At 41.1% G+C, this 25,359-nt stretch overlaps 1 protein-coding gene across 1 annotated transcript in view; it reads left to right on the forward strand.

Annotated features, from left to right (window-relative positions):
* The window catches only part of Znf407 (zinc finger protein 407), a 336,809-nt gene that overhangs the window by 188,214 nt on the left and 123,236 nt on the right, over positions 1 to 25,359 (forward strand). The window contains exons 4-6 of the mRNA XM_051202035.1: positions 9,932 to 10,098; positions 13,576 to 13,659; positions 22,199 to 22,319. Coding sequence (XP_051057992.1) covers positions 9,932 to 10,098; positions 13,576 to 13,659; positions 22,199 to 22,319 — 372 coding nt within the window. The remainder of the gene's footprint in view (positions 1 to 9,931; positions 10,099 to 13,575; positions 13,660 to 22,198; positions 22,320 to 25,359) is intronic.

Raw genomic sequence — 25,359 nt, forward strand, 5'->3', positions numbered from 1 at the left:
ATTTACTCTCCTTTTAAGAGATTTTCCTTGTTCATGAATTTGTCAAATGCACATGTGCATATGTACACACACACACACACACACACACACACACACACACACACTCTCTCTTTAGTGGAGCCCAGAGTTTACATTGTATTATGTCATACAGCGGTCAAGCATGTACTGAAATAGATAAGGAACACGTTAGAATAGCTGTATTTCTTCAGGTGGACAATAATAACTTCAGAACTCACAAAACTTGAATTTCATATTAATCTAACATTTGTGTTAGTTTTAAATTTGTGATTTAGAAAAGAACAAATCACATCTCAACCATATGATCTTTTGTTGCATTTATATGTCAGAATTTTTCAATTTAAAGCAAGCAGCATTATCCAGTAGTTGGTATAGTTACTACAGTAAATTTCTACCAAAGTTAAATCCTGTCCCCGGTTATTAACTCTAAGTGGTTTGAAACTGCTACTTGTTGGGCTCAATTAAAAAAGGATCAATTTTGTACTGAACCCTGATGTTACTGGACAGTCTATCCCAAACCTTGTAGCCATCTTAAATTGAGCTCAAATGGTTTCTTATCATCAGACTAGAAGGCCAGGATGATGACAAAAGTCCTAGACAGTGAAGCACCCAAGGGAGGGAAAGCTGCTTTTCTTACTTTTAAGGGAGTCTCGTGGTCACTGTAAAAGTCTTTTCTAAATTTGGCCAGTGTATTCAGAGTTACAGAAAAACCCATATCCAGCTGGGTGGTGGATTTAATCCCTGCATTTGGGAGGGAAAGGCAGAGGGATCTCTGAGGTGGAGTACAGCCTTTTCTACAGAGGGAGGCAGGGGAATCCTAAACTTAAAGCTATCCGAGTAACACAGTGAGACTCTCTTAACAAACGACCCAGTTCTCAGCACTCAGCACAGCTGACAGTATGTAATGGGACACAGCTAATGGCATGTGGTCTTGGCTATCAGTGTGTGGCATGTAGAAGCTTGTTCATTATATAACCAAATGGATAAACTCGTGCAGCCTAATTCTCAGATAGGGTATTCTTGGCAGGTTTTCTCCCAGGCACTCACCTGTGTGCACTGCAGAGATCTGTAAAGGGTAAAGCCACATTCAGTTTCTTGGAAAAATCATAATCACAGTTGTAAAAGCCCAAATGCTGAAAAAATGCAGGAAATAAAAGAAGGAAGTGATTACTAATCGATACTGCTCACATCAAAGCCAATCTCCTACAGTGGTCATCACAGTATTCAAATCTGACTTGTCAACTACAGGGTTTTCTCCCCTGAGCAGCAGAGACTCTCCCTGCCTATCCAGCTGGCTCAAGCTCAAGCCTGCCACCTCACTGCTTCTTGTCAGCACTGACTCTCTTTGTCATCATTGCTCTCTTTGTTAGAGCAGGGGCTCTGCTGTTTCAGAGTTAGCTCAAAGCCACCTTGATCCACAGAAACTTTCCTACCGCTTTTATTCTCTGGTACCTTTTTTTGGGCATCTCTTAAAACTGCCTCACAAAGACCCTCATAGTACATTGGTTTGTTTTCTGATCATTTCCCTGACTTCAGAAATGATCACTGTGTCATAGGCTCCTTTGGTGAATGTACATGGCTGGCTTTCTTTTATTTTTAGATTTATACATAGCATTGGTTGTTTCTAGATGCACAGCAGGTCCTGATGTGCACGGTTCCATTGGTTTTTTTTTTTTATTAATATTGAAGAGAGTTACGAATGTTCCCAGTGGCTGGGCATTTGGGTCACCTAGGCAGTTGGGATGAATATATAAATAAGGATCAGAATAATTTTTATCATTTTATCTCAGGTTACGTATAACATTGGAATAATATCATATAGTCTTCAAGAGTTTGAAGAATGCATTTTCTTTGATTCAGCATTAGTAACTAAGGTTTAAACTTTTTTACATGAATCCAGCCAAGCTGAGGTCAAAGAGTCTCATTGTGTTCAAAGTAGAGAACAGTGGCACTCTGTGGCATGCCTTCTTGTTTGGGGCCTGACTTCTGTAGCTCTTCTCTGCTCCTATGCTTGTGATGCAAAGGCTGGAGCAGTTGGCCATAGGTTTCCCATACACTGTCCCCTTGTGTTCTTGTGATCCTGAGAAGGGCGTGGCTTGGCTCTTTCTGTTCCAGCACAGCTGATTTGGTGCTGTTTGACCTTGTAGAGACTCAGAGGGAACATTTCAGAGATGATATTGAGAGGTCGTAGCCTGTCATCTAAGCCTGGTGGACCAGGCATGGCTTGCATGCCCAGCCAGATCCAGTCTGCTTTATTGGAACCCAGCCGCCTCTGCTTGTTTATGTACTGTCTTCTACTGCCTTTGTGCTGTCAAGACAGCGGTGAGTGGTGTCTCAAAGCGGTGCATGGCCCCACAGTTAATACACTTAGCATATGTCTCTTCCTTGAATTTGTGACCTGTGCTGCACATGTCTGTTGAGCATTGAAAAAAAGGACATGGTAGATCAGTGAGGAAGTCCCCCTAATGTTATCATGGTTTTGGTTTGACCAGAGTCTGTGGTTTCTTTGAAAGAAACTCCCATAGGAGTAAAGGTTTTTGAAAGATGAATTCAAGTGATGTTGCAAACAGTGGACATCTTTGAGTAAGGTGCCTAGAAATGCACCTTCTGATGGTTGTTCTTGTCAGAGGTGGCCTGAGGTGTTGATATGCTTAAAACGTCTCTAACACGTGATAAAAAAAAAAAAAAAAAAAAATAATAAGATTTGAGTCCTTGAATTGAAAAAGAAAAAAATTTTTTTCCCACTTTTTAAAACAAACATGAATGAATGCTCAGAAGTTTAAAGTGACAGACACTAGCATGGATGAGATTAAATATCTTTTCCAACTAGTTAGCAAGGATCTGCTCTGTTAATTAGGCTAATTATCACCTGTTCATGGCAAAATTGCACTCAAACTCTTGGCTTTAGTAGTAGGTTCCCTGGTGAACTGTGTAAAAGCCCTCACGGGAGGTTTTTAGCCCTAACTGGAAGCCACACTGGAGGCTTCAGACCTGGATTCAGTCATGGAAACCCTCCTAGTCTTGGGTCTTTGTGGCTTCTTGATATAAATTACGCTGACTTTTTTGCCTGCATTAGGAAGCGCTTGAAATCTAGCCTAATTTGGTAATCTAGATGATTGTATTATATTGAACACATTTTGTTTCATTCGCCAGGACCTGTGGCCCTTCAGATATCTGAAAGGATATAGCTAACGGTGACCGAGGCTCTCAGTAAAGTCATTGTAAATTTCATCATTGTGTCTTTTTAATTATTCAGTTAGGCATACAAGTAATAACTTTTATTTTCTATGTAATTCAAAGCTGAATGTTATATTCAAGGCTTATGTAGAACGTTTATAGTCAAAGCTGAAAGACAACCCGGGATTATCTTTGAAAACTATTCCATTGTTTGCTCTATTTTTTAATTTCCTATTTATAGTGCTGGTGCTTGAATGCAGTTCTTACTGCTGCTCTTCCTCCTCCTTCCTCTTCCTCCCCTCCCTTCTCTTTTTCCTGCCCATCTTTCTCTTGTCACTTTTTTCCTACACTGTTGTCCGGGCCAGAAGCATTAGTGTCTCACAATTGTAGCGTCTTTTTAGACAGTGAGTTTGCTGTTACAGAGCACTCCGTGCACTTCCTCCCTCGCTCTCCCGTCCTCTGGGGCATCTCTCAGGGTGAGATGCCGGTGAGGCTGTGGTCCTGCCTCTCTGCTTGACCTCTGTGTCTTTGTAAGCTGCTTTGTTCAGGAAAGGAGTGATTGCTCCCTCTCTGTAGAAATTTATGTGGTAACCCTACTGGGCAAAGACTTCATCATGTTCATTTCATCTCTCAGTATGTCATTATGTCATTATTAAATTATGGTCATTAAAAAGGGCCTTTTATTCCAAAGAAACTGCCTGTGCTTTCATACTATTGGAATAACTTAGGGATTGTCGAAATATGTATTTTCTCATTAGGGTCTTCTTCTAGGAATCAAATCTTCTGCCCCTCTATAGTTGTGTATTGTGTTTATAAAGAGGAGTGTTGCTTGTTAGCTGAATTTTAGTATTTCTAGTTTTAGAATGATTTTGAATGGTGAACACTTGAGTATCACAGTTTTGAAGAATAGCGACTACATATCTTTTTATTATCCTGGAAGAATTTAGCTTACTTTAAACTCAGGTGTGTCACATCCAAATCTTTCTTTCTCTTTTACATCTAGTAAATGTGTTTGTATTACTTGTTAATTTGACTGCATTGCACCAAGGTAGAGCAAATAAGAATTATTGTTTGATTGTTTTATTAGCTGTTCAATGTCCATTATGGGAATTTGAAAGTACGGGATGTACTTTGGAAGATGGTAGCTGTAGTCCGTTTACTTCGGATTCTTTTCCTCTGGTAAACAACAAAGATGGTGTGCTCCACCACCACCGTCTGTCTCCCTCTCCCTTCCCTCTCCATGTCAGGAAGAAACAGTGTCAACCTAAGAGTATCTGGCATACACATTTCTGCATGTGAGGCTCCTTTGTAAAATTTTATGCAAATGGTGCTACTTTTAAATTTGTTTTTATTTTTAAAAGTAATTTATTTTTATGTGTATGAGTGTTTTGCCAGTATGTATGTATGTGTATGTGTGTATGTATGTATGTGTGATCCAGGTGCTTGCATAGGTCAAAGTCATCAGAGTGCTGGAGCTGCAGTTAGGGTTTTTTGCAACCCTCCATGTTGGTCCTGGAAACTGAACCCAGTTCTAAGTGATAGAGACAGATGTTTTTAGTCACTGTGCTGCCCTTGCAGCCCCTCCACCGAGTTCTTAATAGGTATACCGTTGATGTTCTCAAACCTTTGTTGGTAAGTATAGCCAAAGGTTATTCATTTTCATGCCATAATGATAGTTCATTTTATGATTAAACCTAACCCTTCCATTATGTCTGTTGAAACTTCAGTAGAGGGATTTATTTTATATAACTTTATGTTTGCAAGTTAGTCTCAATGGCATATGCCTGTCTAGATTCTCCTGTATAAAATTAAGGTTAGAACAAACTCAGTATTAAACTCAGTACTGCTTAAGCAGTTCAAGATTATCATGAACAGATATCATGATCCAGCAGACCAGAAAAAAGTAACAGTGGTTCCCTTATCTGTTTTATTTTTGAGTTTTCAAGACAGGGTTTCTCTGTGTAGCCCTGGCTGTCCTGGAACTCACGCTGTAGACCGTGCTTACCTCAAACTAGAAACCCACCTGCCTCTGTCTCCCGAGTGCTGGGATTAAAGGTGTGAGCCACCACCGCCCAGCCTCTTACCTGTTTTGTTATAATGCCAGCTAATAAGGCCAACTTTTCAGGATACCTTCATTGTCATTCAAAAATCAGATATGTGTACGTTTTTATTAAGATTCTAAAAACTAATATTTTAATAACTAATATCTACTTGCTTAGAATTTCAATTTTTAATAGCATTTAAAGTTTTAATCTAAAGAAGATGAATGTAAAATTTCCTTTTAGAATTCTGACTCTAGTGTTTGGAAAGTTATAAAAGCAATTCTAAGTTCAAGTTTGATTTTTGATATAACATTTCTCTTGTTTAGCCATTTAAAATCAAGCAAATGCTCAAAGATTGTGTAAGGTCAAAACACAGGTAAAGGTTTGTTATATAACACATTTTAGCTCAGTGTTAATTCTTTAATTTTGTACAAGGTGCATCCCAAAGAGAAATTTTAGTTTTTCTTAAATAGCTGATCATGAGGTTAGTTAGTATTCCCTCTTGAGAGTAAGTGTTGAAGCGTAGACTTTATTCTTGTTTCAATTAACACAGATCACACAGGAAGAACCTGTTAGAAGCTGTCTGTGGGTGCATGGCAGCCCCTCCTCTTTCCTGTGCTCCCCGGTGTAAGAGGTAGGACCAGAGCCTCCCTCTACTTCAGCAGGGCAGCTAAGGGCTACACCTTATCTGGGCAGGCCTCCAGCTGAGCCAGAACACTAGAGAAATGTATAGATGCTTGTAAGTTTGTACAGATGAGCCATTAGTGGGCTTTTCCCCACGAGGCCAAGGGCTTCAGTGCAGATAGCTTTAGCATCATGGACTTCTCACCTAAGAACTTCAGAGTGAAGATGTGTTATGAGTAGGTTTTCCCTGTAGCTGGTCTGGTCTCACTGCCATGCCAGCCCCAAACAACACACAGAGACTCTGTATTTGATATAATGCCCCCACCTCAACCACGTGTGGTCCTATGTGCTTTCAGGAGACAAACATAGAAGACTACTAAACCCTGCCAAGTAAGACAGCCTTTCTAGCTCCCTGCTTTGTTGTGGTCTGTCAAGTACTCCAGGCCTTAGCCAAAACTGGGTGTACCAACGTTGCTGTGAGACCTTGGGTGACTGTCCAGGTTGCTTGCTGTTTCTGTCATTGCTGCACCATTTGGAAGTTGCCCATCCACACTTCCGCCTACCCTAGTATTATTATTTTCCTTCTCAGGTCTTTGATGAGGTTGAAGATTAAAGTATCACCACTATTACTCTCTCTCCCTAATTAGATATATTAGGTACTAGACTTACGTTTTCCAGCTTAGGACATCTCTATTGTAAACTCCATATTGCCCTCACCCTAGGACTAGATATGTAGGTCTTAAGTTTCTATGTTCTTGATTTTCCTTTTCTTAGAGCACACTTGTTATTCACTATTTGTATATAGTGGTTTTTTTTTTTTTTTTTTTTAATTTAGCCCAAATCTTTTCTTTAGACTAAAAGGGGAATTGTAGTGAGATATTCACCTTGTCAGCACCTGTGGCACAGACCACGCCCATGGGGGTGGAGACAGGGTCGGATGTGACCTGAGGGAACTAAGTCTGAGGAGGGGGCTAGGGGAGCTCTCTTGCTTGCAGCATGGGAACAGGGGCACTTCCTGAGGCATCCTTGGGACCAGGAACCTGCTGGTTGGTGTTCATCTGTGTTGTTGTTGTGAGTTATTTCTCCCTGAATAAACATCTGTTCGGCCTATTTGTTTCTCTTGATCCTTATTAAACATCAATAAAGATGTGTGTCTTCACAGGGATTGCTAAAGGAAATACATTTCCAGTCTGTGTTTGAACTGACTTCCTTCAGAATTCCATGTTACTCCTGCATTGTTTTTCCGCGTGTTGTTCCAGGTTGTAACGTGTTGTGAAGACCAGTTACTCACCTTCGTGCTTCTTTCTAGTGATTGCTAATCTTCATAGTGAATTTCCACAAGCTGGGTCTCCTTTTCAGATTACGTTACAGAATCTCTGTCCTGTAGATAGCCAAGCATCCATGCCTCCGTCTGCCCTCTCTAATCACTGGGCTTTGTCTTTGTTCTGGTGTGGGGAGGGTTTGGAGGACAGTGGCTGTGTGTGTGTTGTTCGTATGTGTGCCTTTGGGGCCCTGTCATGCCCTTTCCCAGTCCAGGGGTGTTCTGCTGCACTAACTGTTGCTGGCATTATCCCACAGCATCTCTCTTCCCAGTTGTCACCTGCCTTTCAATGTCCGAGTGACATGCCCCCTCCATCTGCCCTGTCCTTGCTCATTTTTATCTCTAACGACTTTTTACATAGTTCTGGTATGGAGTTTACTTTTATGAATGGTATTTCTGCCTTGCCAGCAGATTTTCTTGACACCCAAATCTTCTTTTTCTGGGTTCCCTGTACTCCCAGTGTTCATAGAGTAGCAATTCCGCAGGTCTTTCTAAGAGGGTTGCTGAACTCACCCTGCTGTCCTTCAGTCTCTGCTCCCTGAGCCCCTCCCCCGATGGCCATGGAGAGCTGGGCTCCTTCAGGAGCCCCAGACTTCACTGGCATTAGACTGCTTGAAATAAGGGAAATCTGACACCGAGTTCATGTCATTTCAGGAGGCAGCATGCTTCCAGACAGGCCTTATGTTTATATGTGTAGCCAGCGTGGCCTGTGCTGGTCCTGTTGGCATTCTCCCATTTGCCCAGTGCCTGAGCTTGCTTGCTTCCATGGAGAGGCTTGTAGTGTGTAGTTCCTGCAGAGTCCAGTGCGAGTTTCAGTTCCTTTTTTTTTTAAATCTGGGTTTTGTCCTTTCTGGACAGGCACTGAGCTTTAGTCTAACATTTTTATTATGTATGAGTAATAGACAGTGCACATTGAGGTTGTGTAGATGTAATTTTGTTAAATGCACATCATGGTAGATTTAAAACTGAGGGATTTATTTTGTCATTCATAAAGTTGTAATACAGTCTGGAGAAACTATTTGTTAAAGATAGCATCTACTTAACCTCCTTATTTATTTCTTGTAAGAGAAGGTTAGTTCCACAATAAATACATGGAGAAATAAGTAGATAGGGGAATTTATCTTGGAAATAAGATCCCTGTCATGGTTTTGAAATGCTAAATGCGTGAAGACCCGTCAAAGAGATATACGGACATGATATTTTTTGCAGTGCATTTCAAGGTGTTTAGTTATATATGTCATTCTCCAGTACGAGTCAGCAATGATCAAATGATACAGTGATTCCAGAGTCAGGCCATGCTCATTGTGCAGACAGTGTCTCCTCACGTGCGTGGGAAGAAGTAAACTGGCAGGCTTGCTATTAACGATGCATTTCAGATATGCTACGCCATTAATTAAGTATTTGGTATTTTTAACTTACTTCACATTTAAAACATTACTTCGTAAATATATGTACTAAAGAAAGCTGACGATTTATAACTGGATTCCCAGAGTTTGTTGGACTCCATTGATTTGTTAAAGTAATCTGCCTTTCACACCAAATTAGAAGGTTGGTTGTTCATAGCTAAGGACTCTTTTCCTCTCCTGACAAAACTCTAGGGAGTCATTGATGAGGACCCTGGCTAATGACTTTATGTGAAAGCGTACATACTCTGTAACCCCATGTTGGTGATGTAGAACTTAGTCATTCTAGTCTTAGGTTTTTTCTCTGGCTGCCTTGGTCTCTGTTTTCTGGTATAATGCTTACCAGCTTCTTACACTTGTATAAATTTAATTGCAAATTTTAAGAAAATGTTCTCTATTTGATTGTTCATTATCCTGAATTAATTTGTTGAACACTACTGTTCACAGACATTGCTGAACACTCAGCTGCACCAGAAACAGGAAGTAAATTTTAGTGAGGAATTCATAACAGCAAGTTGAAAGGTGCAGAGGAGGTGAGCTCTTGGCTCTCCGTCCCTACCTCTGGGGTGCTGGAAGATTAAAACTGAATAGAAATTTGAAATATTTTCTTAAAGGCATATTGACTTATTATTTTTAGATTTGTTTTTGTACAGGAGATGATTGTACCTTCTCTAGCTTGTTATCATTTTAGAAAAGTGATTGTAATGTCCACCCTCAAAGTTCTATGCCGGCCCAGCCCCGCTTCACCTCTGAAATCAGAGGAGATGAGCGTGTTTGGGGTGGTACAGCTACAGACTTATTTTTGTCAAAGAAAACTTTTTAATGTATGCATGTCAACAACCCAGAGGAACCTTTCAATTGGGAACCATTGGGGGTGGGGGTCTCCCTTCTGTCCCCAAGGAGCATGCTAGCTCGGGGCTGTGGGGCTGCTCAGGGGCGGCTCTCCTTACAGCACAGTCGCCTCCTGGCAGACAGCAGAGCTCGTGTGAGCGCTTGAGTATGGATAGCATTTCATTTAGCCTTTGCTCTGACAGCCCCTGCCCTGGATAAGTGGTGTAGGCCTGTACAGGTGAAATCTATTCTCACTTCTGCCTCAGGGTGACTGGACTGTAACAGAATTTTTCAAACCCGTTGGGCCCAACCGCAAAGCAGAGAATAAATGGCTGAAGTGCCAGGCCTCGACAGAAAAATCAATGCCTGGTTATACAGACATGACAGAGCCAGCCTGCACTTCCCTCTGCAGAGGGTGTGTGCACCACACTTCGGGGTTAGCACACTCTATCTGGAGGCACAGGTGCCAGCGTGCAGGTCAGATTTACGTTGTTTTTTCTCTCTCCTTCATGCAGGAAATTTACATGCCACTTATGCGATAGAAGTTTCACAGAGAAATGGGCCTTGAACAACCACATGAAACTCCACACGGGAGAGAAGCCTTTTAAGTGCACCTGGCCCACATGTCACTACTCATTCCTCACGGCCTCTGCGATGAAAGACCACTACAGGACGCACACAGGTGTGTCACACCCCTTCTCCATCAGGGCCCTGGCCAAGGGAGGCCTGGCGGGCTGCAGGAACATGTGTATTGCTTTTCTCGATAGCAGCCATGGTGAACATAACTCCCTTGCAGAGGTCATGGTAATTGTATTTGAAATTAAGATAATGGTAATTGCGTATGAAAATGTTTTTCACTCTTTGCAGTGTTGGTCAGGGCTTCTTTAATGTGACAGTTTAGTGTGAGTTACACATGTGTTTAAACGGGACAGGTTCCGATTTGAAAGCTCATTTCTAGTGTTTGTGTTGAAACTCAGCTTTTTATATGTGACCCTTGCTACACTGCATTTTATGTTTTTAAAGAGAACCAGTCTTCTCTTTGCTTGTACTCTAAATCCCTAATTTTTAAACATACCGACTCTAGGTTTTATGTGCCATTTCCTAAATCTAAGCACTATAATCTCTCTCTTTAGGAGAGAATCTTTTCGGACCCTAGAGTACTTAGAATGCAGAGACTAACTTGCATTGAGTTACTAGATGTCTTCAGAAAACTGCTTTAAAAGCTCGCATTCGCAGGAAGTTTGTATTAACACATTAAAAATAACCTTGTGTGATATAACTCAGCCATCTTGAAACTCAGTCTGTGGAGTATGCTTCTGAGGTTGCTCAGTTGGGGCCTTCACCAACTCCTATCCCATCATGCCCCACACCAGGAGCTTTGTTACATGCTCTTCATAGTCTTAGTACAATGGGCCCAGCATTTCATGGTGATCTCTGGGTATTTACCTCATATTTCCTACTATCAGCTATTTAGTATTTTTGTGGCTTTCATTCTCTTTGTGCTACTGAGATTATATTCCCTGTAGGAAAAAAATAATAAATTTTAATCAGCATCCAGAAATGTTCTTCTGATTGTGGTGAATCCTGTATTATTGTTAGAAATTATAGGTTGAAAGTTCTCCTGCAGCAGTTTGTGGTAAGCTCAGGCCTCCTTAGCTTCCTTGACAAGGGTGTTGACGATTTAAGGTCTCCAGCCTGCCCTGAGAGATCACTTATATCGAACAGCAGATGAAAAGCCAGTGCAGATGTAATTTATCGTCGGCGTTTCCTTCTAAAGAATAATTGTGGAGACTTGGCTGGATCAATAATATGGATTTTTGTTGTTAGGTCTTGTAGTCTGCACCATAATGAGAGATAGGGGACAGTGGCTGTTTTCTAATAGAAAATAAAGGATTGGTTCCGTGTCTTTCTATGTTTGAATGCAAAATGGCACACTTGAAACTAATTCAAGGTGTTATTAAAAGAAGCCTTCCATTAAATCTCTGGTACCATTTAAATATGACATGTTAAAAGAACCCCTTCTTGGTTGAGTAAAATATCTCATTGAGTTTTTCCTTAATTTCTTTTCTCAAAAAATATTCTTGGCCCACTGTTCAACAGTTACCCACCGCTGCCCTCCACTCTCTCTCTCAAAAAAAGGCAAGTAAAAATTGAATTTGAAAACAAATCAAACCACCAAGGTAAAATTGACATACAGTGCATCTGAGACTACCCCCTTAGATAAAACCCAGCACATGGGAGAATCAAGGTCACTAATGTATCTAGAGTCAAACCATGTGGAAAATGACTAATTTCACCTTTCCATGTGTGTATACCATGGAATGGGAAAGAGAGTAGACCCTAATGTGTGCAACCTGAACGCATGTAGCGATTGTTAAATTCTTATTTTTCTCCTATGTTTATTAACACATTTATTTTGCAAGAAAGAAATAGGTCACAAAGATCGCATGGAGGGAAGGATAGTAGCAGGCTTGTCTGGAATGAGGGTGTTTGCTCTTGCTTGGCCATGTCTGCTCCCCTCCTTAGTATGTATGTGCATGTGTACAGAGGGCACAAATCCAGTTCTGCACTGCAGGCCTTCTGCCCTGTGCATGTGTAAGAACACATGTTTTCTGCCAACACACTCAAGACTGCCTGCAGAACTGGTGACGAGTAAATTGCCGAGACGAGTTATGCCTCCACATTAAAAAATGCTGATGTTTAAAAACAAATCGGTTTTTGGTTAAAAAAAAAAAAAAAAAAAAAAGGCTACTTCAGTGTTATTTAATTGATAATGCAGCTAGTTAAAAAGATTTATATTTTAAATTGATTAAATAATTAGATGAGTGATTATAATTAAACTTTATTCTTCACAGCCCATCTACTCTATTTTTCCTATATGGAAATAATGACATCAAGAAATTAAGTGTGACCCCCAAAGTAGGATAGCAAGAATGTTTTATTTTAGCTTTGTCTTTGGAATGGTGTGGGCCATCTGAACATTCCTTTGGAAATAACACTAGGCTTACTAGTGCTTTCCTTTCAGTTAGGAAAACTGAAAACTCTCTTAAGCAGCTGCTCTTCGGATTGCTACAGTTATTTTTCTTTGTTTTTGTTATTTTAATCTTACAAATACAGTCACTCTTGGCAAATGCCTTTTATGGGGAACTTGTCATTTTAAAGTCTGAGTGACTGAAGTCCAGGAAGATGGATACAAATGATTTGCTTTATTTCTGGAAAAGTCTTTTATAATTTCATTAATTTCTGCCACGTCTTCATTTTTATTCTGTTTTGCCCTTCATTGCGAGTCTTATGCGAGGATTTGTCTAGCTAGCCAGCACGTGTTGGCTAAATATACTACAGTAGAATGATACATGGTACTTGCAGACTAAAGGTCAAAAGTTAGCATGTGTAAACTGCTACGAAAATAAGCATTTGCACACTTAGCAAGCCCTCATTTTCCAAACATGCCTTTGCACCTGCTGAAATGTCCAGGCCAGGGCTATCACTGAGGATGAGGGAGAGGAATTTTTACAATTTTTTTTAGCAATCCCTGGGCTTCTTTCTTACGCCATAACTTCCGAGAAACACAAACAGCATTGAGTATCTCCTGGTACTAAGTAATGTGAGTTTCATTTCCTTTGGATCCTCAGTCAGTTCAAAGAAACCATTTAATTCAAATTATTAAGTGTAAGGTGATTAAAGAAGATCCTGATAGAATCAGGTAAAACCAATTCAGTGTTCTTAGGTTGTTAAATAATTCAATATATTTTATTTAAGCAGAGTTATATATACTGTATATTAACTATTCCAAGCAATCTTTACTCAGCTCAGAAAGGCCAGATGTATGGGAATTGTAAAAAATCAGGATATGCATAAAAACTGTTCAAGTGCATAAAGCAGCCCCATCTGGAAGACATCTACTAGAAATGAAGTTGTACAAAACCATTCCATTGATAATAAAGCTAATTTTTATGGGTCTGACAAGTATGTAATTATGTTCAGTGGTGCTTTTCAGATTTTATCACAGTCAATAAACCGCAGTGGTAATTTCATTCCCATTTGACATATTTACATGGAAACATTTGATTGGAGGAATTAGTAACCCTGAAAGCCTTGATAGATATGTTTTAATGATCTGTGACCTCCGCAGTCCCTCATCTGTTTATTGTTGCAACAGGCGAGAAGTCGTTTCTCTGTGACCTCTGTGGCTTTGCTGGTGGGACCAGGCACGCCCTCACCAAACACCGCCGGCAGCACACAGGTCAGTATTGACTCTGCTCCTGGCTTCTCTCTGCAGACGTGAGCGGTTAGGTACCTAAGCACCATTGGTCTCATGGCTTGTTCTCTTTTTTATATGTTTTTGCAAATGAAAAACTTCTAAAGACCTCACATACCTCACAAATACAGAATGTATAGAAGTTAGTCTCTTGTTATATGCTTAAAAAGTAGTCATCTATGTATTTAAAGCTCCATATACCCTCCTGAACTTCATCTTAAGTGGGCAAAAGAATCAAGTTGCCCAAGGCCAGGTGTTTGAAGTTGTTTGAGATCTGTCTACGAAGCTCAGTCTTAGCCTCCTGCCTGGGTCCTGGGGAGCCCATGTTGGGCCCTGTCTGTTCTCTCCCTGTGCCATACCACCCTTTCCCTTTGCTCCTTCATTATAACCCTTCTGTCTCTCTGCCTGCTTCCTATATTTATCAGTCAGTCTCTGAGTCCATATGGTGGTGGTGGGGGGGGGGGTCTGTGCTGTGACAGTTATTCTGTGCTGTGGAGAGAGAATAATAACAAAGACACAACATGAGAGATAAATATGAGCCTTGGAGAAATGCCTGTCCCATGATATCAGGGAAAGAAAGTGGCCTCGCAGATAATCATTCTGATAATTATAGTAACATGTGTCTAGGGTAGTGCTGGCTCACTTTTGTGCTACCATGAAATTCGTGTGTTAATGAACTGGTCACTAACTGTGATACTGTCCTTTGTGGGCCATGAGGATAGTTGAGTTTGACAGTCGTCACAGTCCATGTGATGTGAAGTCCAAAGGTCCACCCCTTACATAGGAGAGAACCATTGTGAGGGCGTGGCTCCTGGTAGGATTCCATCCATGCTCCAGTGGATGGGCTCGTACCATGCAAACACATGTATCTCTAACCTGGTGTCAAGAATAATGGAGAGTATATATGGTCCTAATCGTGTACTACATGAATGAAATTACTTACAGAGCATTGGAATTTTTGAAATGCTATGTTATACAGATACAGGCAGGTTCATTCCTCAATATTGTACTTTGAGGATCAAGAAGAGGAATCTTATTCATTGCTTTTAGATCTTCAGTTTATTGTGATGAAATTTCCATAGGGATAAGAACCATTAAAATGAAGGTAAATTTCCGATTGCTGGCATGTTGAAAGCATAACTTTAGAAAACATAAACCACATGTCCATTAATTGCATAATCCCTATGTAAGGATTCAGTATAAGGTAGATTGTGTGGGTGGGTGCTCCCTGTATTGTATGGCAAATGGAGAGAGAGAGTTGAATAAATATGCAGTAACCATGCAGTCATAGGGTGTTTCATCCATATTTTCAGCTCAAAATTTTATGATTTATGTGGCATTTTGGCCCTGCTGTCCCTTCCCATTGGCTCCAGGGGATAGCAGACTCCCTTGGGGCCCCTCTCCAGTGGTAGTGTTCCCTTGCCCTGCAGTGGAGGCCGTGTACTGCGATCCCAGACTTTTCAGGTGATGGATCGATCAGGAAGCCTTCATCGAGCCGGCACAACTTTATATTTTATGTCAGGTCCAGAGGCTCCTTATTACTTTGCTATTAACTTTATACCGTATAGGACAATGTCTCAGAGACAGAGGTATCTGTCTTTCTGGCATTTATCTGCCTCTGTGGCACAAATCAAACACGATTCTTTAATACCAAAGTCGGTTCTTAAAAGCCTTGGCCTCCACACACAGCACAGTCCAGCTCAGTCTAGGCACTTGGCTGTTATGTTGACTTGAGGTGTTTAAGCAGCGCACACCTTTTTCCCCGAGGCTGGACTTGATGGCTCATTTGAAATCTTTGATGTGTCTGTCTTTCACGTGGTTTACCTTTTTACCACAGTGTTCAGGAAAATTACAAGTGGTTCAGAAAGGGTTAGGTATCCAAAGTGGTCTGCATGGCGTAAATAATTCCTGACTGAAACGCAGGCTGTCCAGGGTGCTGACACGCAACATCTTCCATTCTGAGATTCACTTTTTCACCTGTCAGAGACCCTTGATCCAAGGGCACAGGCACCGATCCTCACATGCAGTTAGAGAGACCTGGCCAGCTTAATAACCACCAGCCCACCCTAAGGAGCGGGAAGTGTGATTTCCAGGAGATGCGCTTGGCCAGCCTGACAGATGGTTGACATGCACAAAGACAGGGCACTGTGGCAACAAGCTGTCCTGGTGTGTCTGTTTATCCTTGCTTCCTATCAGTAAAGCCTGAGCAGCGAGGCTTCTCACAGGCGTTTTGGGCGGGGCTAATGCTTATAAAGGGAAGCATGGGCTGAGAAGAGCAAGCATCCTGGTAGGGTAGGTCCTGTCGCACACGGCAGAGCTGGTAAGGCTGGTTACAAGAGCGGCAGGGACTCCCCTTGTTCTGCCCCGTGGGTTTTCAGAGTTGTGGCATAGTCTGGCCGTGAGTGTATGGGCTCTATGATGCCTTTTGACTCTATCTCCCAAGTAGCTGGGACTGCGGTGTGGTCTGGGCTTTAAACTAGAATGTGCCCAAGCCCCTGTTGACTTACACACAGTGTCATTGAGTAGTTACTGTATTATCTCAGGTGGGCTGTGGCTTCAGAGTGATAGACAAGTCAGAAGTAGGATTCCCATCAGTACTCTTAATGAGATCTCTTCAGAAAAGCCCCACCCATAGACACAGAACTAAGGCTCTTCTGAGAGACAAAGAGTTGGTCTTCCCCAGGTGAGTATCCAGTACCAAGTGGTCAGCAATGGAGTTCTTCATATACCAACAGCATGGACCTGGCAGTTGTAGCTCTCTCTCTCCCTCTCCCTCCCCCTGCCCTCCCCCTCCCCTCCCCTCTCCCCTCCCCCCTCCCCTCACCCTTCTCCTGTGTCTGTATATAACAGTAGTTAATAATTAAAGAAAAAGAGGCCATGCATTTGAGAGGCTTGGTGAGGGCGTGGGAGAGGTTGGCAGGAAGAAATGATGTAATTCTATTAGTTTTTAAAAATTAGGAAAAACTCTAACACAGCAGGCCTACTCATCACATTTAGAATGATTTCTAGTTTCAAACAACTATCAGATATTTAGTAATTTGAAATTCTTGTTTCAAACTTTTAAGATTTCTTTTGAGTCATCACAGTTGGGGTTTGTATTAACCTTTCTGCTATGTGGTAATACTGGTAAACATGAAGGTATGTTTTTCTGCATTGTATTTTTCCTGAAGAAGTTACTCATTTTCTTTTTCTGTGTGTGTGTGTGTGTGTGTGTGTGTGTGTGTGTGTGTTTGCGCGTGCATATGTGCCTGTGTGCGTGCGTGCGTCTGATTATTTGAGACAGGATTTCTCTATGAAGCCCTGGCTGTCCTGAACTCACTCTGTAGACCAGGCTGGCATCGAACTCAAAGAGATTCACCTGCCTCTGCCTCCCTGAATGCTGGGATTAAAGGTGTGCGCCACCACGCTCTTTAAAAATTCAGAAATATACGCGCTCCAAATCAGATATCATGGCACATATTTGAATAAAGTGTAGCTTATATAAGTTGGCATGTACCCTATCAATATTTCAGCTGTGTCTGGACTGAGTCTTCTCCTGAGTATTTCTATGCATAATATTTTGTACAAAGTTAGTTGCATCATATATTTCCCTGCCAGCCTGTATATAATTCAAAACATGTTAATATACCAAATTTAATCTGGTGCCGTCAAGGCAAATATGAAACGGCAGCCTCCAGTTTACCATAATACAATAGTAGCTGATTGTAAACTTCTAATTAAATTATTAGAAATGACATTTTATAAATGTGTATATTTTTAAAGTGTCACCAGAAATTTCATGAAAGGCTTAAATGAAAGATCTTACATTAATCACATATTTAAAGCAACGTTAAGCTTCCAAACCAAGAAAATTAAGTTAGAGTTCTTTAGATGTTTAATTTGTACACCAACCTAGTAGGGTCTCTGGTGCCACCGTTCACTACTTCTGTGTGCCCGCCACACTCATGCGAAGTGGATAACCTGCAGATGCTCCCAAGGGCACTACAGTGAAGGAAACAGCCGTGTGGAAGCAGGCACAGGTGCGTAGACTAACTGGGTGGGAGAACGGCCATACAGCTGTAAGTATCTCAGTGACCAAATACAGCTGTTCTCATAGTGTGGTTCATTATATGCAGAACAATAGCTAGCTGTGCTCCTGCCATGGACCGTGTTACTACGTGAATGGCATATGTGCATGAGTCCGTTGTGCATAGGTTACATGTCAGTTATCTTTAAACATGGCATGATACTCAGAAGTCTCATGAAGATACTCCAAGACCATCCCATTGGAAGACAAGAATCACTGATTATTGTATTTAAATGAGTCCTAAATTAGGGAAATGGCATGGGTACCATTGCTAAGACTTAGGTTCTTGCCACATTGAGCCTTGCAAACTCCTTTTCTAAATCAGTAAAACTAACTCAAAATTCTTATAGAAATGCAAAAGTCTGAAATAATGAAACAAGGTTGAAAAGGAATAGAGTTCCTACCCTCAAGGCTAAAGTGACAATAGTCAGAATTACCAAGTATTAGCATCAAGGAAGACATATTTGTCAGTGTAACAAAAATCAAAACCTGTGTTCTCAATTGATTTTTATAGGGAAATCAAGGTAGTTTATACCACTCAGCATGTAATATTGGATTAATCGGGTATCTGTTATTCAGTAAAATGAGCTTAAAGACATTCTTCATACTGTATACAGAATAATTAATTATACATTCTAAGCTGTATATAAACTCTACAGAAAAAAAAGTGACTTGGAATCATCAAAAATTATTATTATGGTAATAGCATGCTTTACAAAAGAACAAATAAATGAAAAGTGTAAAGTAATAAATTAATAAGTTGGAAATTTTATATAAAAGCAATCACTAATGGCACTGAGAAAGAAAAGAGTCACAGACTGGGAGAAAATCTGCTAGGATCGTAAACGTCATCGCGGTCAAGGATTTCCGTCTGGGACAGAAGAGGCCTCTCAACACTGCCGAGGAGGGAGGCAGCCAACTAGTGGTGGCCAGTAAGCGTGTGGGCAGACGCCACTGTCCATTGGGAAGTGCAGGGTTAGAGCACTGACCATATCAGATCGTGGGAACTCTCGTGTGCAGCTGAGAATATGTAAAATGGTAGACAGTTTCAGAAAGTCCTTTGGTATCCACCCCAGCATAAATACATATAGCCATACCACTTCTGGAAATTTCTCAAGACTGAAAGGCAACATGTCTATACAATGGCATACCTATCTATTGTTGACAGTTTACAGGGACCCTCAGATGTCCTTCAGTTAGATCAGTGGTCCTCAGCCTTCCCAATGCTGCCGTCCTCTAATACAGGTTCTCATGTTTCAGGGTTCCATGTTGTGTTGACCTCCAGCCATGAGATTATTTTCTTACTACTTCATACTTATAATTTTTGTGATGTTGTGAATTGTAATGCAAATCTCTGATATGCGTGATATCTGTTATGTAGTCCCCTAAGGGTTGCGATCCACAGGTTGAGAAAGACTGAGTTAGAAGCACAAACAAACCATGAGATAATCAATACAGTCCCTGAGGGAAAAGTAATTTATATCCTAGCAATATAGCTGAATTCCCCCCCCACACACACACACACACAAAAACCCAACTCTGTAGTAAACGATATGCCATGGACTACATGGACTATATGTATGTTCTCTTTATATAAATGTCTAGAAGATAATGATTACATAGAATAGGAGAAAACAGGTGAGGTTTGGCCTTGCAGCAATCTGGTGAATGGCAGATCAGGGAATCCTTTATGGGTAAATGGTGTTTATTATCTTGATTCTGGTAGTAGTTTCACCAATAAAAATGAAACCTATGTTTATATATTGTGAAATTGCCAATGATACCCTTTTGAAATACTGCATTATCTAGACAGATGATATCAAATTGAATAAATAATCAGCATATGTTTGTTGCTTTTCTTTCATTTCATGTAAATTGTAGGTTGGCATTGATGCTCAACTAAAATGCTGGTTTTCGTGTACAAATTCAGCTCTAAAAATACAATATTTACTTTTGTGCTTGTGTTTAGTTACGTATCTATTTCCAGGAGTAGAATATTCTTAATTAAATTTGAACAGATAGTATTAGTTCCCATCACACTACAATACAAATATTGTATATCATTTCTTGTATTAAACCAAGTCCCGCCATTGTGATGAGCTTAAGTTATTGCTATGAGTGTTTTTGTGTGTCCATGTGTATGTGTCTGTGTGTGTTATGTCAAACATTAAAATTGTGTTATCTACTGTGACTTAAGTTCTTTGACCTAAGGTTTAGAAATGAGCAGTGAAGAGTCCCTGGGCAAGGCTGTGGCTGCTGGGTCACTTGGCACTCTGCTCAGAGAGCTCTTTCTCTGCTTTTCTGTCACTGTAACCCTCACTGTTATCCTGCATTCTTTCTCAAGTGGTCTGACAGCAAGTGAGATGGGACACAACCCGGGCTGCAGTACCCCTGGCTTCCACTAGCCGCACCGCTCTGCTGCCAGTGAGATGAATGCCCTCAAGTGGATGTGTGTGTGTATAAGTTAGACATTCATACAGCAATGTGCGAGGCCATGAAGGAAGACTGAGATAGCGTAGAGCAGGCGTCTTTCCTAACGGCCACACTGACCTAGGGTAGTCTGGGGCAAACATCTTTCAACAAGTATCTTTAATAGTTTAATAATAATAATTCCAATTATTATTGAAAGGCTAAGTATTGGCTCAGGGTCCCCAAGAGCAAATTCTCTGCACAAAGGAGGCAGAGCACAGGGATAAGTGACAGAGACAGGAGACAGAGGAAAAGCAGAAGGTAAGGAGCCAGGGAGAAGGGACAGGGACATTTGTCCTGGGGACAAAGGACTGCCTCTAGATGGAGAAGACAGACGAGGCCCATAGCAAAATGGCAGTTTATAAAGGTCCAAGGTGAACTCCATGTTAGGGTGAGGTGCTTAATTTTAATTGGGCCTGTTAACTAAGTGAGGCAAAGGGGATTTTTGATTGTTGGCTTCAATACTTGGGTAGCCAGACCTTGATAGTCATCCTCAGGAGGAGGAAGTGGCCAAATAAGGGAATGGACCTTGGGAGATAGCTTTAGGAATGCAATCTAAGGGTTCTTATTCTTAGCAAGACAGAGGGAGGGATGGGGGGAGGCCTGCCAGAGCCCTTCAGTTATTAATCAGACTGATCAGATGGTTCAGTAAGTCTAGGTGCTGGACAGATGGAGTTGATCCGGAGAAGTTATTGTCCCTTGAGTGCTACATTGTGCTGTGGACAAGCACTTGCACACATAAGCGCGTGCACACACACACACACACACTCACACACACACACACACAGAGGAAGATACTTTCCTTCAGTTTTAAATATATAAGTGTACGTACAGTACCATTATGAAAAGCTAGAAATAAAAAGTGGACTTATTGAAACATAGCGCTAATGTGTTGTAGATGTAAAATTGCTCAGTAAAGAATGTATTGCAAACATTACCTGAACGAGGACTACAGGGGTGACATTCACTTCCTCCCCACTGTGAGGAGAAACGTAATAGGATACCTGTGTTTTTTGGCTGCCACAGAATAGGGGAAAGTCAGAGGTAAAGTGAGTTTTGTAATTTTTATCTTAACCAGCAATATCAAGATTATCATTTATAAATAAAGTTATTATGGCATTATTTTACTCTTTGTTCCAAGACTGGTGTTTGACATATATTTTATGCTTCTAGTGCATTTCATTTCAATTTATTATTGCATCCAAAATATATAATCTATATTGAGTTTTGATAAAAGTTGTACTTAAAAATGTAGGTTCACATTTCTTTGCTATTCCAATTATACCAAGACATTTCTTTCAGTGGCTGGGTTGTATTAGGTTTCAAATTTGAGTTTATATTAATTGACATTAAGCGGGCTTGGGTCAGTTGCTCCCCAGCCAGTGTACCGAAGGAAATGAGAACCTGAGTGACTGTGGAGTGGGCAAACCGGGCACCGATGGATGGGCGCTGGGCTCTGTCTCAGGCCAGCCCTGGGCTTCACTTTCGTCCACCCTGGCTCTGTCTCCACAGGATCGTTTCATCTTAGCATGGGATTAGTGTTGTCTCATTTGCTCTTTTGAGCCTCCGTACCCTCTGCCCCACAGTTATTATAACTTTTACTTCTAGCACTTATGCAAGTAAGGCTTCATTTCATTTTTCTTCATAATTAATGCTAGGAGTTTATTATTTTACAACTGGTATTCAACTGTATGTCTGTTCTGTGATGTTTTTAACCTCATTGAGATATTTGGAATGTCTCTCTTGTAGCATGGTTTCTAAAATGATTACAGAATCCTGCACTATACTTATAACCTCTAGTCCTGTTTGTACAGTACATTATATACCTTGCTAATAGCCAATATTAAAAAGGTTAGTAATATTCTCTAGCTTTCTGGAATCCACTGAATAATATTGGTAACATTTTATAGATGCATACTTTTCCTATGTTAGTTTTGAGCTTGGATGTTTCATGCCAGTTACTATTCATGTATTCATTTCTTGTTACAGGAGAAAAGCCTTTCAAATGTGACGAGTGTAACTTCGCCTCTACAACCCAGTCACATTTGACTCGTCATAAGCGTGTGCACACGGGAGAGAAGCCCTACAGGTGTCCTTGGTGTGACTACAGGTAATAAGGTCAGACGTGCCGCTGGAGAACGTTCAGTCTGGCAGAACTTAGCTCTTCTGATGTGCTTTAGTGTACTGTAGTGGGCAGTGCACCCTCGGCAAGGTATCCAATTCCCGACCTCAGTCAAGTTTTAAAACACAGACATTTTTCAGAACAGTCTTAGCCTCACTGTAGAACTGAGAAAGCTGGTGATAGATTTCCTTAAAATAGCCGTTTCCTTCCACTGAAGAGCCTCCTTCTTTAGCCTCTAGGCTATTCATTGCACTTGGCCAACTACACCGATGCTATAGCACAGGCCTTACTTACATAGCACATATCTTGTGCGTGGACATGATGATAGCATGCTTCCACATGATAAAATCATACATACATGTATGTATATATTTCTGTTTTCACAATCCTAGTGCTTAGGTTTTATAATCCCTTCTTCTCCCATGGTTTCGGCATTTGTTTCACTGCTGACTTTTAGGGTGTATTGCTAGCAATCCACTATTCAGCAAGTGTGTGATAAGACCTTGGCTTTGAGCAAAGGCGTTTGTGCGACCGGAAGGTGGGGTAAGGAGTTCTTTCTGCCTGTATGGTGCAGCTGCAGCTCTCGTCACTCGTGAGTGAGTCACGAGAAACAGGTATAACATTGACTGGAGGGGTCTGTGCAAAAGGATGTGTCTGGGCCCACCTTGTCTCTAATCTCAGCTGTGCAGTAGGAGGTGTTGCAGGATCGCCTTTGCGGTGCATATTCCAAGAGGAGGCAGCGGTTGCCTTTCAGTGCCGAGAGCTTGGTGGAGGTCCTGGCTGCTCTGCTCAGCCTGCTCCCTGAGAGGCGCGGTGACAGAGAATGGGAAAGGGAGCTTGTTTCCAGGTCAGGTGGCCCTAGAGAGAGCAGGAGAGAGGAGCCTCATGTGCCGTCTGTGATGCAGTGGACTATAGGCAGCTGAGTGGCACCTGTGTGAGCCAAGGGGCTGTGCCCGGGGCTGTTGCTTTCCACGCTGACTGCCACATACCTCCTTTAGCAGGACAGGGAAACACCAGCCTTCTAATGAGTATTAGAGCATGTGTATTAAATGTGGTGATTTCTTCAAAAGCAGGTTTTTGTATGACTGTGGAGGTAACCTGTGCATTTGGCAAATATATTGCCACAATCTCGATTATCATCCATGTTATTGCATTAATTTTTATGTGAAAGGTCATTGAATAGAACAGAGATATTACAGATATATTTCATTCATTAATTATTTAGTCATTCAACATTTTATGGGCTATGTCTATACATAACACTAGAGTGCTATTTCTTGGAAGTTTGGGGAAATGGCGATCTGATTAGAGGTAGCCTAGAAATTCTAACTTCTTGATGAATATGGAGTCTGTTAAAAAAACATTTTCAAGTCTTTTTTACTTTATTACAGAGCTTATACCATAGCTGTGTTGCCGGTAAAGGAGAAACACAGTTATAAAATGTTCCTTATTAAACCTCGTTTTTTAATTAAATGCTTTAGTTTATACCCTGTGCATATACCCTGTGCTTTGTTCTTATTTTGAAGGAGGAATTTGAGCATAAATTTTCATTCTCATCTTAAGCATGTTGTCACTACCTTTCTGTATCAGCAGCCTTCCTCCAGAACTGTGGTGTCCAGGTTATTTTAAGTGGTAGAGATGTTTCAAATAAGATGATGTACAAAGCTGCCTATAAAATGGTAGAAGTGGTACTCATTCGTAACAAGCATAGTTCAGATCTGTCATGTGTATTCACTACAGCTTAAATGAAAGTATGACACAACAAAGGGTCTTGCGGCGGGGAAGCTGTCTATGGCCATTGCTTGGGTAGCCACGTCTTTGCTGTGGGAAGTGGGGAGGCACAGGCTGTCGGGGTTCAGGGTCAGACACTCTTCAGCTCTTAGGGCAGCCATTGTCATCCGTGGCTTCACTACTGATAAGCCCTCCGTATGGACCCTTGTGGACGTGAGCTTATGCACACACTCAAGTGTCCAATCTGACTGCGTCCAGGCTTCCCAGTTATGACCACTTCTTGCTCAGGAAAGTCTAGCTCTAGTCTAGATGTTGGGTAGTCTACCTCTGCCAGGCCAGCCCATGGCTTTTCCCGTGCCTGTAACACAATGACTACTTAGTGTATATTCTTCAAAGAAGTGAACCTCTGGGAGCATTGGTCTTGAGGTTGAACCTCTGGGAAATGTAACTAAATGGATTTTCAAGCTCCTGTGTGGGCAAGATTTGGGAAGAGTACAGTGTTACAAATGTCCCAGCTCTCGGGGCTGGCACTTGTTCTCATGCTCAGACCCTGTACTTATTTGTCTCGTTTCTGTGCACACATATACTCAGACATACACACGTGCACATGCAGGCAATATACACACACACACACTATTAAATAAATACATCTTTTTTTGAAAAGATGATACCATTTACAATAGCCCCCAGGATCCCAAGTTTCCAGACATTGCTTTAAAAGAAATGTAAATCATTTGCTATGAATGCCATAAGACATTTTTCTTACAATCCTGAGCTTCTAGACAAGGGCTTTGGGTGTGTTAGGTAAACTTTTCACCACACAATTTCAATCTCAGCTGATAAAACATTTTTTAAGAAATAAGATACAAATAAGTCATGATTCATAACACAATTTTCATGAATGAGGCGATGCCAGGTAATTATTAATAATGCTAAATGTTTTCAGGATAACTTACCTATTAAGTATGCTTCAAATTGTTCCCCCCCCCATGCTATTTGGTAGGATGACTATAGATTTTTTTTATATATTATTTAGTTTATTTTAAAACTTCATGTTAAAAAAAATCACAAGTAAATAAAAAATCCACATACCAAAATTAACCAGACATAAAGGTACAACTCAGTGAACTTCTATACAAGTAGAGTGTCCATTTATAATAGGGGTGGTGTAGCCCCATATGGGTTTATTCTTTTACTACCACATATATTTTTATACATTTACCACCACCCCCCACACACACACAGAGTTAGAACACACACACACACACACACACACACACACACACACACACACAGA

The sequence above is a fragment of the Phodopus roborovskii genome, unplaced genomic scaffold, assembly GCF_943737965.1.
Source record: "Phodopus roborovskii unplaced genomic scaffold, PHOROB, whole genome shotgun sequence".
NCBI classification, from domain to species: domain Eukaryota; kingdom Metazoa; phylum Chordata; class Mammalia; order Rodentia; family Cricetidae; genus Phodopus; species Phodopus roborovskii.